We start from the raw sequence: 12606 nt of genomic DNA, 5'->3' as shown, positions 1-12606 counted from the left end.
TAAATTAGATAAAACATGTGAAATAATTAGTATAGAGGGTGTCCCCTAAATGATCTCATTCTTCTCCAAACTGATCCATTGCAGCTGCTGAAAAATTAGCAATAGGTCGTTGCAAGGAAATAGAAAGGCCAGTTGTACGCAGATCAGACAGCCTTCGAAGGGCTGATGATCTGCTTTATAGATAAACCAGTGACTTACGCTTCTGCTTCCTAGTTTGGTGACCAATATTGTGCACAGTAATAACTACTGAATATTAGTTAAATAAAATAAAGGAAAATTTTATTCTGATAAAATTTCCAAAGAATTGGGAAAGACATGGATAAGAACTGATATTTTCAAAATCTATTTGTCTATTAAATATTAAATTATGGAAAGAGATGAAATATCTATAAAATTAAACTCAGCTATAAAATAAAAAATTTTCTGAAGTAAAAAATTATAGTCTACATGAGTCCAGTTATTGAAACCATTGATCTTCTGATTTTAAATAAGCCAAAGTTATACAGATTACTTCTGAGATCTTTGAACACGACAGGTTGAGTATTCCTTCTCTGATATGCTTGGGACCAGAAATGTTTGAGATTTCAAATGTTTTTGGAATATTTGCATATATATAATAAGAAGCTGGGACCCGAGTCTGAACATTTTATATACCACATAGTTCAAAGTTATTTTATATAGTATTTTAAATAATTTTTTGCATTAAAAGTTCATGGTGTGAAATTTTTCCACGTTAGAATCACAGCCTTCAAAAAGTTGGATTCTAGAACATTATGGATTAAGGACATTAAGATTAGAGATGCTCAGCCTTTATAATATTAACAGTTCAGCTGTCACTTTTAGTTTTATTCTAACACCGTTTTGTTCTTTGCAAAATACACACACACACACACACACACACACACACACACACAAAACCTCTTCCTTCCCTTATAGAAAGAGTATAAAATGTCTTCCATTTCCTTAAAAAAATTATTCTCCCAGTGACATCTTTAGAACTTTGTCTTGTATTAATCACAGGGTGTTAGATCTGCCACAAATATTTTATTTTTATACACTTGGTTTTAAACTAAGCAGCAAAAGCATTTCTGAAATGGTCACAGAAGACAGGCACAGTGTGCAGGGTGAGAGCTCGGGTGGAAGGCGGATCATTGTCTAATCTGTTACTTGGGGTTTGGGGAAAACACTTCAGGATTATTCACATATGCACGTCAAGTCATGTTTAGCAGCATCTGGTTGAACTCTGAACAGCTTCCCCTGTAACCATCAATCCCCCCAACTTTGGTCCCTTAAAACCTGGAGCTTATGCATTTCTCACCCTCACTTCCAGAACTGGATCTCTCTTTGGTTTTTTGTTTTTTGTTTTTTGGGGGGATTTTTTTGGTACCAGGGATCAAACTTGGGACCTTGTGGTTGCGAGGCAAGCAGCGGAACCACTGAGCTAAATCCCTGGGCCCTCTCTTCAGTTTTATCACTTGGCCAGAGCATGCTTTGGAAAAAATTCTAGTTCATATAAAAAAATAAATTTCTTCTTGTTATGTGTATATTTTGGAGTTTGAGTCTGGCATTGTTTATAATGCTTATCCTGTCACAAACAAGCTTTTTGACTAGATTATTGCTGGGGGTTTTTTTCATATTTTTTAGTGTCTTTATTCACTAATGTTTTGATTAAAACAGTGGGGCATTAGATTTCTTATTGACAAAATGAGGAGTCTGCACACTCTTAAACCCTACTCATTATATTTGGATAAACATCTCAAAATAAATAGAAGTTAATATTAAAGACAAAAGGCTTAATCTCCGCACTTAGGAGGCTGAAACAGGAGGATTACTGCAAGTCTAAGGCCAGCCAGGGCTACACAGTGAGTTCAAGGACAGCCTGAACTAACACACACACACACACACACACAGATGAAAGGCTTATACCAAATGCTGCCTAATTTTGTCTGACTTCAACAACTTTTTGAGTTACGAAGATTGTACTTTTGATTTTCAGCCCCTGCTTATATAACATGGTTAGAAAATGAAGCTTAAAAAAAAGAGAAAAAAAATGAAGCTAAAGTGTCAAAGACTTACTGATGTTCGTGTCTTCTTTTCCTGACTATCAAAAGAGGATGGAGGGCCGGGGATTTAGCTCAATGGTTTCACCGCCTGCTGCGCAAGCACAAGGACTCGAGTTCGATCCCCAGTACCAAAAAAAAAAAAAAAAGAAGATGGGTCATCAAACAACCAAACCAACTTTCCCTCCTATCCTTTGGGTCTGGTGGGTGAGATTTTGGATTCTGGGTTAGGCAAGGTCAATGCTCCTCCTCCTCGTGCTCCCCCTCCTCTGTCTGAAGCAGTTAAAAGACAAACCCTTGATCCTTCTGCACCCCTTAAGAATATGGGCTCAGGGGTGGCAGGAGGGGAAGGGGAAAGGGAAGGAAGGAAAGGAAAAATTATGAGAAAAGAAACAAAATGGAAATGAAATCTATGTAAATAGGGAAGGGTGGAGGGGGTGAAGGGCGCACAGGTAATGGGGGAAAAAGTAAGAACAAAGATACATCATGTACAGGTACAAGCACCCAATGATAAATGTAAATGTATTGTATACCTAAAATGTACCAATAAAAGAATTTTTAAAAAAAGAATAAGGGCTCAAAGTCTGGGGATGGGGTGAGGTAGAAAGGAGACAAGAAACATCTTAATTTTAAAAGTTGTACTTTTTCTTTTGATATGTTAGGAGAGTGTTCACTGGAAGCGAGAAGAAAAGTAGCTCCTGAATATGTACTAAAAAAGAAAATGATCTCAGATTAAAAAAAAAAAAAGAAGAAAAATAGCTCCTAGATTTCCAGGAGGGGTCCTGAGTGGCTCACCACTCATGCCTCTGATCCAGAGTTGCTTGCTTTCTTCTTTTCTTTTCTTTTTTCTTTTCTTTAGTAGTGGAAAAGTTGATTTGAAAAAGTAAAAGTGAAGAGTGAGGGAGAAACGCTCTGCAGAGAGAGCTTGGGCCTAGGGAAAGAGAAAAAAGCAAGATGAAAGAGCACCTGGGAGGAAGCAGAGTGATAGCCCCTCCAAGGAGAGCTTCCTGTAGCTACGTGGAGCGGAGCGCAGGAGTTGCTTCATCACCCAGGTCCCCATGTCACAGGTGGCTCTGGATTTAAAATGACTGCTGGAACTCAGGCTCCCTAACCCAGTTGCTCAGCTTACAGGGTTTAAAGGGAACTGGAATTTTAAAGAAATTTGCATTTTAAATTCCTCAAAATTAGGAAGTTAGTAGGGAGGGGCTGCACCTCTTTATTTTTTATTAATTTTATTGGTACATTTTAAATATACATAATGATAACATTCATCATTCATTGTATGGAATTTGTACCTGAAGATGATATATCTTTTTCTTTTCTTTTCTTTTTCTGTATCAGGAATCGAACTCAGGACCTTGAGCTTGCCAGGCAGGCATGGCACCACTGAGCTACAACCCTGGCCCAAACAGCCAATTTATTTACATATATAACTAGGGGTTTGACTAGTTAAGGTTTTGTTTGTTTGGTTTTGTTTTCATACTGGGAATTGAACACAGGACCTTGCCCTTGCCAGTCATAGGCGCTGCCACTGAGCTACATTCCCAGCCTGAACATGATATATCTTGATTCTTTTATTTTCCCCTTTTCCTCCTTTCCCTTCAACCCTTCTTCCCCTCCTTATTTACAAAAGCTTTGTTTTCATTTTTTCCTTCTATTCTTTTTTTCCTTTTCCCTTCCTTCATTTCCCCCTTCCCCCTCCTTAGTTCCTCTTCCCTTTTGAACATTTTCTTCCTGTTCCACAATATCTATTATACATTTTGGTCCTTTTTTACATTTTCGGTTTCTCACATGAGAGAAATCATGCAATATTTAAACACGTGTATCTGATTTATTTCACTTAAGAGTACCGTCTCAAGGTGCATCCATTTACCTAGAAATGTCTCAATCTTATCCTTCCTTATGGCAGAGTAGTACTCCATTGTATAAAAAAACAACATCTTCATCCACTCATCGGTTGATGGGCATTTGGGCTCTTTCAGAGATTTAGCTATTACAAACTGTGCTGCTATAAACATGAGTGCACATATATCACTGTGGTAGGATGCTTTTAATTCTTTCGGGAAGATACCACCAAGAAGGGGAAGAGCTGGGCCAAATGAAACCTCCAGTTTTAGTTTTTTGAGGAATCTCCTCACTGATTTCCACAGTGGTTGCACCAGTCTACACTCCCACCAACAGCGGAGAAAGGTTCCTTTCTCCCCACAGCCACACCAGCATTTGTTATTGGTTGACTTCTTGATAGCAGCCATTCTTTCTGGGGTGAGGTGGAATTTCAGCATTGTTTTCATTTGCATTTCTCAAATGACCAGTGATGTTGAACATTTTTTCATGTACTTATTTGCTATTACTACCTCCTCATCTAAGAGGTATCTATTCATTTCAGATGCCCATTTTTGGATTGGGTCTTTAAATTTGGAGGTCTTATTTTTTAAAGTTCTTTATATATTCTAGATATTAGTCTTTTGTCTGAAGAACAGCTGGCAAGGTTTTCTTTCCCACTCTGTGGGTTGTCTCTTCACTCTACTGGTGGTTTTTCTTGCTGTGCAAAAGCTTTTAATAAGATGAGATCCTAGTTGTTGATTGCAATATTTCCTGTGCAATCAAGGTTTTGTTCATAAAATCTTTGCCTATACCTATGTCTTCCAGAGTTCTACCTATTCTCTCTTCCAGCAGATTTACTGTTTCTGTTTTAATACTTAGATATTTGATCCATTTCAATTTTAGTATAGTGCATGGTGAGAAAGATGGGTCTAGTTTTAGTCTTTGGCATATGGAAAGCCAGTTTTTCCAGCACCTTTTATAAAAGAGGCTATCTTTCTTCCAGTGAAGGTGTTTGGCTCCTTTGTGAAAGATAAGGTGGCTCAGTGTATTTAGTTGTTTCTGCACCTTCTAGTCTGTTCCATCAACCCTTGGGTCTGTTTTTTTGCCAGTATCATGCTGCTTTTATCACAGTAGCTTTGTAGTATAATTTCAAGTCAAGGATTATGATGCCTCCTGTTTTGCCTTTGTTGCCCAGAATTGCTTTTGCAATGTTAGGTCTCTTCTAGTTCCAAATGAAATTTAGGATTATTTTCTGTAATTTTGTGAGGTATGCTTTTAGTATTTTGATCAAGATTGCATTAAATCTGTATAACAGTTTTGGAAGTATGACCATTTTCACTATTTTGCTTCTTCCTACCCAAGAACAAGGGATATCTTTTCATTCTCTGATATCCTCTTCAATCTCTTTTTGCAGAGTACTATAGTTTTCAATGTAAAGGTCTTTTTGCTATCTTCATGAGGTTGATTCCTAAGTATTTCGTTTTTCTTGATGCCATTGTGAAAGGTGTTGTTTCCTAATTTCTTTCTCAGTGAGTTTGTTATTTGTGTATAAGAATGCTATTGAATTTTGAGTGTTGATTTTGTATCCAGGCATGCCACTAAATCTAGAAGTCTTTTGGTGGAGTTTTTGTGGTCTTCTATGTAGGGTATCATGTCATCTGCAAATAATGAGAATTAAATTTCTTCCTTTCCTATCCTTATTCCTTTTATTTCTTTCTCTTGTCTCATTGCTCTGGCTAATGTTTTCAGAACTATGTTGAATAAGAATGGTGATAGTGGACATCCTTGACTTATTCCTGGTTTTAGAGTGAAAGCTTTCAGTCTTTGGCCATTTATTATGATGTTGGCTATTGGTTTGTTATAGATGGCTTTTATCAGATTGAGATAAATATCATCTATTCCAATTTTCTGTAGAGTTTTTATCATGAATAGGTGTTAGATTTGTCAAATGCTTTTTCTGCATCTATTGAGATAATCATGTGGTATTTGTATTTGGCTCTATTAATATGATGTATTACATTTATTGATTTGTGTATGTTGAACTATCCCTGCATCCCTGGGATGAATCCTACTTGGTCATGGTATAATCTTCTTGATGATTTGCTGTATTCTGTTTGTCAGTATTTTATTGAGAGTTTTGCATCTGTGTTCATTAAGGAGATTGGCCTGTAGCTCTTTTTTTGTTGGAACCTTCTCTAGTTTTGCTATCAGGACAGTGCTTACTTCCAGGATAAGTTTGTTGTCCTTTAAATTTCATTAAAAAGTTTGAGAAATAAGTCTTCTCTAAATTTCTTTTAGAATTCAGCAGTAAATCCATCAGGACCTGGGCTTCTCTTGGTTGGTAGTTTTTTTAAATTACATCTTCAATTTCATTGACTGATATTAGGTTAATATTTAGAATCTTTGTATCTTCTTGATTTAACTTTGGTAATTCATATGTATCTAGGAATCTGTCTGTTTCTTCTGTGTTTTCCATCTTATTAGAATACAGATTCTCGAAGTAGGTATTGATGGATGACATTCTGGATTTCTGTAGGATCTGTTGTGATTTTACCCTCTTCATTCCTAATTGCATGAATTTGAGTCTTTTCTTCCCTTTTTGATAAGGTTGGCTAAGAGTTTTGTTTTCTTAATCTCAATTGCATTAATTTCTACTCTGATCTTTAAAATTTCCTCCCTCATGTGAGCTTTGAGGTTGACTTGCTCTTCTTTTTCTAGAAGCTTGAGGTTCAAAATTAGGTTATTTAACCTCATTCTGTTTCTTTGAGATGGGAATTTACTGCTATAAATTTCCTTTGTAGGACTACTGTCATTGCATCCCAGAAGTTATAGTATGTTACATTGGTGTTACTGTTTAATCATGTAAACTGTCTGATTTCTTCTTTAATTTTATCTGTGACCCATTGATTGTTTAGGAGGGTTTTATCTAATTTCCATGTGGCTTTTTTGGCATTGATTTCCAATTACATTGCACTATGGTCTGATAATATGCATAAGATAATTTCAGTTCCTTTGCATTTAACTAAGCATATTCTGTGAGCTGGTACATGGTCTATTTTGGAGAACACCCCATGTGCAACTGAGAAGAATTGTATTCTGACATTGTGGGGTGGGACAATCTGTAGACATCTACTAAGTTCATTTGTTTAAAATCTTTGTTCAGTTCTGATATTTCTTTGATTTTTTTGTCTAGTTGATCTGTCTATTTGTGACAGTGGAATATTGAGGTCCCCCATTATGATTGTATTAGTGCTTATTTAATTTTTCATGTCTGTTAATATTTGTTTTGTATAGTTGAATGCGCTGGTATTTGTTGCATGTATGTTTATCATTGATATCTCTTCCTTTTGGATTGTTTCCTTAACAAGAATATAGTGACCTTCTTTGTCTCTCTTGATCAATCTTGGCTTGAAATTTGTCTGCAAATAAAATTACTACCCCTGGGCTGGGGATTTAGCTCACTGGTTCTGCCACCTGCCTCTCAAGCACAAGGTCCTGACTTCAATCCCTGGTACCCAAAATAAAAATAAAATAAAATAACTATCCCTGCTTTTTTCCAGGTTCCTGTCACATGGAGTATTGTTTTCCATCCTTTGATTTTCAGTCTGTGTATTTCTTTCTGAGTTAAATGTGTTTCTTGTATACAGCATATTGTTGGAACTTGTTTTGATCCATTCTGCCAGTCTGTTTCTTTTGATTGCTGAATTGAGACCTTTACATTTATAGTTATAACTGATATATATTGATTTATCCTTGTCATGTTATTTTCCTGTTGTTGGTTCTGCTTTTTTCTCCTCTCTTTTATTACTTTCCTTGCCTGGTGGGTTAATTCTGTTGGGGTTTATGGAGTTATAGTCTTCATTATCTCTTTCTACAATGTCCTTCAGAACATTTTGGAGTGCTCGTTTGGTGATTATGAATTTATTCAGGTGTTCTTTGTCATGAAAGTATTTTATTTTTCAGTCAGTTTTGAAAGATAGTTTTGCAGGGTATATCAGTCTGGGTTGGAGGTTGTTTTAGGGCTTGAAATACTTCACTCCAAGCCCTCCTTGTGTTGAGAAGTGTGCAGTAATTCTGATGGGCATTCCTTTATAAGTGATTTGTTTCTTTTAACAGCTTTTAATATTCTATTCTTATATTGAGTTTCGGGAATCTTGACTATTATATGCTTTAGGGTAGAATTTCTTTGATCATGGCTAATTGGAGTTCTGAATGCCTCACTTATCTATATGTCAAATTCTTTCACCATGCTTGAGAAGTATTCTGCCATTACTTCTGTGAACAGTTTTTTTATATCATTTGTACTATCTCCTGCTTTCTAATCAATTCTAATAATCTTATGTTGTTCTTCTTTGCATCATCTAGAAGCTGCTGGATTAATTTTTTTTAAATTTTACTGGTACATTTTAGGTATACAATATAATGACATTCATCATTGGAAACTTGCACCTTAACATAATCTCTCTTGGTTCTTATTTTTCCCCCTTCCCCTGCCCTCCCTTCAACCCCTCCACTCTCCCTATTTACAAAGACTTTGATTCTATTTTTTCATTTTCTCATATTAATTCCATTCCCTTCTTTCCTTTCCCTTACCCCCCCCACTTCCCCTTCCCCTTTGCCCCTTTTCTTCCTATTGCACATTATCTGTTATACCTTTTAGTCCTTATTTACACTTTACCACTCCTGGTGGTACAGGAGCCCGGAAGGCTCAGCTGTGCAGTGCTGGGGGCCTCTGCTCCTCTGATTTTTCATGGTAACTTGATATTTTAAAAAAAATCTTTCTTTTCATGATCACTAACTGATATACTGTCCTTACATTAGTTCATTCTGCTGTGTATACTTTCAATAGAATTTTTAATCTCCTGTGTGTCTGATTGAATCTGTGTCATGGATTCCATTTCTTTCCTGTGTCATGCATTCATGGTTTCCATCATTTTCATAAGCTCCTGTATTTTTTAAATCTGTACCTTTTCTAGATTCACTAATCATGCCCTTCATTAAGGTCATTATCTCTGAAGTTGTCTGTGAAATAATTTCTGATTTGATTTTGTTCTAGAGCTTTATTACTTCTGGTGTTACCACTTTAGACAGTCCAGGTGGGTGGCCTTCAGATTGTTCCACCTCATTGCCCTCTTTGGCAAGCTGGAAATCTGGGGTTGCATCTTGCTTCTATGAGATCATTTTCTATTTTTTTCTTTTTAGTTTAATTCTTGCATTGATGCTGGTAAATTGTTTATGGTAGGTATCTTTATTGTTAGTATCAAGAACTCTTAGAAAATGACTACTTCTCAGAGATGTCTTCCAGATGGAGCTGGCAGATTCTAACTCTGCAATTCATTGGGGATGAGAAATTGCTGCCTGTTTGGCCTAACCCCTAGTTCTCTGGCACTGAATTGTAGTATTGTTTATGACCCTGAAGCAATCTCAGTCTTGGCATACAAGGAAAAACAACTGATTAGAACAATTATATTACCTTGGCTAAAGTAGTAAAATCAGTAATAACAGTAGCATCAAACACATCCTAACAAAATATGGTAACTATTATGAACAAAATTTATAGTTATATAACCAAATCTAACTAAATCAGAAAATTGTGTACAGGAAATATCCCCTCAATATGGCTATTTTACTCTCAGGGGAGAAAATTTAAAAGGGGTTAGGAGAAATAACAGAGAAATAGAAGAAGAGAAAGGGATTGGAAGTAAGGGTGGAGAAAAAAGGAACATTGTGTAAGCTTTGGAAACTAGTGAAGAAGATAGAGAAAGAAGAAACAGAAATAACAGGAAAAAAAACCCTAGAAACAGTGTTCTTACTCATATAGAAACAAGAACAAACAAGAAAAAGAGAAAAAAATAGAAAGAAAATCAGGGGGTAAAAAAAGTCTACTTCAGAGCTTGTCTCTGCTGTCACTGGTTGACAGTGGGGCCAGACAGAATCCAGATCCATGTTGATTGATCCCAGCAAGCCAGCAGTAGAATTAGAGTTCTGGCAGTAGTAGATATTCCCAGCAAACTTGGGCTTTTGGTTTGACTGAAGTTCAGGCTGCTTCTGGTTTCTGTCTGTGGACTGGAGTTTTTCAGCCCACAATACTTTGAGTGACTCTTACAGGCTTGAACTCAGCTCCCAGCCAGCTTGAACTCAGCTCTCTGCCGTCTTGAACTCAGTTGGGCCCCACCTTGACACTTGGAGCCACTAGATGGTGCCAACCTGCAGCTGTTCTGAGTTCTGACTTCCATTGGCCCCTTTCCAAAATGGCTACCAGCCAATCACCCTCTCCTGGGGGGGGGGGGTGGATATGAGCCCAAATAACTCACCAGCCACTGCAGTCCGCAGTGTCCACTGCTCCATTCCACTGTTGCATTTCTCTATGGAAGCCTCTAGGGTCACCAGTAGTCACTATGCCTCTACAGATTTGAGCCACCCCTCCGATCCCTCAAGCTGGTGTTCAGGGAGAAAAAAACACCACTTTCCTCCTCCACTTTGTGATCCCTGTCTTCACTTTCCCTGTTGACTCTAATTCTCACTTCAGATTCTTGCTGGCTTCCAAGGACCCATTTTACTTCTCATTCTCTTCCTCATGTTGCTGTATTTCAGTGTCTGGATTCCAAATATTGGAGAGGCTGTTTCTCTGCTGCTCACTATTCTGCCATCTTCCTGGAAGTTCTTCAAGGCTCTTTTAATACTTGATATAAAACCTGGAAAGTCTAATTGACATTGGCATTTGATAACCTAGGAGAGGTACTGTTCCTAGGGTTATCTGTTAACACATGATTTTCATCACATCAAACTATGAGGGATTTGGGAAATAAACATTTTTTTTCATAAAAGTGACATCATACTACATTTTCACAAACTTTAGTAAATCAATCTAAGAATTGATACAGTAATATAGATTGAGAACATAATTCTATTGTCTGGAAGCTTAGTCACTCTCCAGTGGTACAATCAATTGACTTTGAATATTTTGGGTGTGTTTTTTTTCTTTAATTTCTGTTTTTATCATTGGCCACACCCAATGGACTAAATTATAACTCTGCTTTTATGTTTTCATCATATTAAACACTTTGTCTATTTTTTTTCCTTGCATTTTTTACCTTCCCAGCGCCCCATTTCCCAGAGGAACAGTTCACTTCGACAACCAGGGAGAGTGCCTGGATGCTCAAGGTAAGGTTGAAATATAAATTATTTTGCATGACTTCTGTCTGTAGATTAAATTAAAGCAAATAGTACTACTGCCTTTGCAAGAAGTTTATTTTCAAAGTTCCATTATACAATTAAAACCTATATTTGAGTAAATATGCTCCATTAAAATGTTATTTTTTCAAACTATAGTCTACTTCCCAAGTGTATTAAGGGCTAATTAACTGCTATTAGCAATTCCTCTAAAAATGGTCAAGCCAATTGAAATTTAGTTTTAGAGGTCTTATTAGTGATAAGTGCAGGGGAAAAATGTCAAGATATGGTCAAAATGACCTCATGACATTTCTAATTATTTGTGAACAAATATTTTTTTGGAGGGGTACCAGGGATTGAACTCGGATCCTTGCACTTGCTCAGCAGGCTGCAAAACCACTGAGCTAAATCCCTAGCCCATGAACAAATAATTTTTACTTGGTATTTTTTTTTTTAAAGCCAGCCACTCTTTCAGTTGAGAGAAAGAATGTGAATATTTTGTGTTAGTGATTAAAGACTTAGAGAGCCCCATTTTTTCAGTTTGGGATTTGTTTTTGAGACACAGATGACCTTCAGTTATTTCCCACTGGTACTCTAAGTCTAATAATGCCTTCAAGGCTCACCAGTAGGAGTGCTTTAGAACAAAGGAACAATTAACAACAATTCCACCAGGTGGCAATATTTGGAAAGTCAGAGAGATTTCAAAGCTGTAGCTATTATTCACACAGAGAACACTTATGAAATATAATGCCCTAATTTCATCAGAGGGGCTCTAAACATCTTTTGTTTTATTTCTTCTACAGTGTTATTTTTTTTTTAACTTTAAAAAGAAGGTGTGTGGGATATAAGTGTTGTTTTCCTCTTTTGTTTTACATTCTGGAACGCTGCGATTAGAAACCTCATTTAGTATTGGCAAGTATTAAAGGCTCAAATCCATGGATAATATACTTGCTTTGGTGTCCAATTGTAAGAAATGCTATGGGTGGTGGTTATTGTTACTTGAGAAGAGATGTCTGAAACAAAATGGCTTCTAAAGAAATGGTCTATCATTTTCATTCAACCAAGAGAAATTTGTAGGTACAAAATTCTTATTTGTATCAATTTGTAATAATTAAAGGTTATTTAAATAGAATGAGTAAACTCTTCCCCTTTTGCTGTAATGACAGTAATTAGCATATTTGAAGCAAAAGTCATGGAAAAAGGTAGCTCATTATAATCTAAGTAGGGTGTTTCGTTATAAATCTCCTTGTATCTGAGACTACAGAACAAATGCTTCTTTTCCTGTAAAGAGCCAGATAGTGAATATTTTCTGCCTTGCAGGCCAATCAGCTTCTGTTACAACTATTCAACTCATTGTCCTGTGAAAACAGTATATAAATGAGTGGGTTCAATAAAATGGGTTATATAAAATGAGAGGGTTATATAAATGACTGAGTTCGATAAACATTATTTTCAGAAAAAGACACCGGGTCACAGGCCTGTTTGCAGAGCCCTGTCAGATAACCAATGATAAGGGGGTGCAAGACGGTGGAGAGCCAAAAAGACAGTT

General features: G+C 36.6%; 1 protein-coding gene across 2 annotated transcripts in view; it reads left to right on the top strand.

Annotated features, from left to right (window-relative positions):
• Mapre2 (microtubule associated protein RP/EB family member 2) overlaps positions 1–12606 on the top strand; it is a 173335-nt gene that overhangs the window by 27117 nt on the left and 133612 nt on the right. For both annotated transcript variants that reach the window (XM_021236671.2, XM_004855210.4), the window contains exon 2: positions 10987–11048. Coding sequence is in view for 1 of the 2 variants with exons in the window: in XM_004855210.4 (XP_004855267.2) it covers positions 10987–11048 (62 nt within the window). In the remaining variant the exon portion in view is untranslated. The remainder of the gene's footprint in view (positions 1–10986; positions 11049–12606) is intronic.

Source organism: Heterocephalus glaber, unplaced genomic scaffold (genome assembly GCF_053883595.1).
Source record: "Heterocephalus glaber isolate CG9 unplaced genomic scaffold, H.glaber_assembly_v1.0 deba00000331, whole genome shotgun sequence".
Taxonomy (NCBI): Eukaryota; Metazoa; Chordata; class Mammalia; order Rodentia; family Bathyergidae; genus Heterocephalus; species Heterocephalus glaber.
Note: the sequence above shows the minus strand (reverse complement) of the source record. Positions and strands in the feature narration are given on the sequence as shown.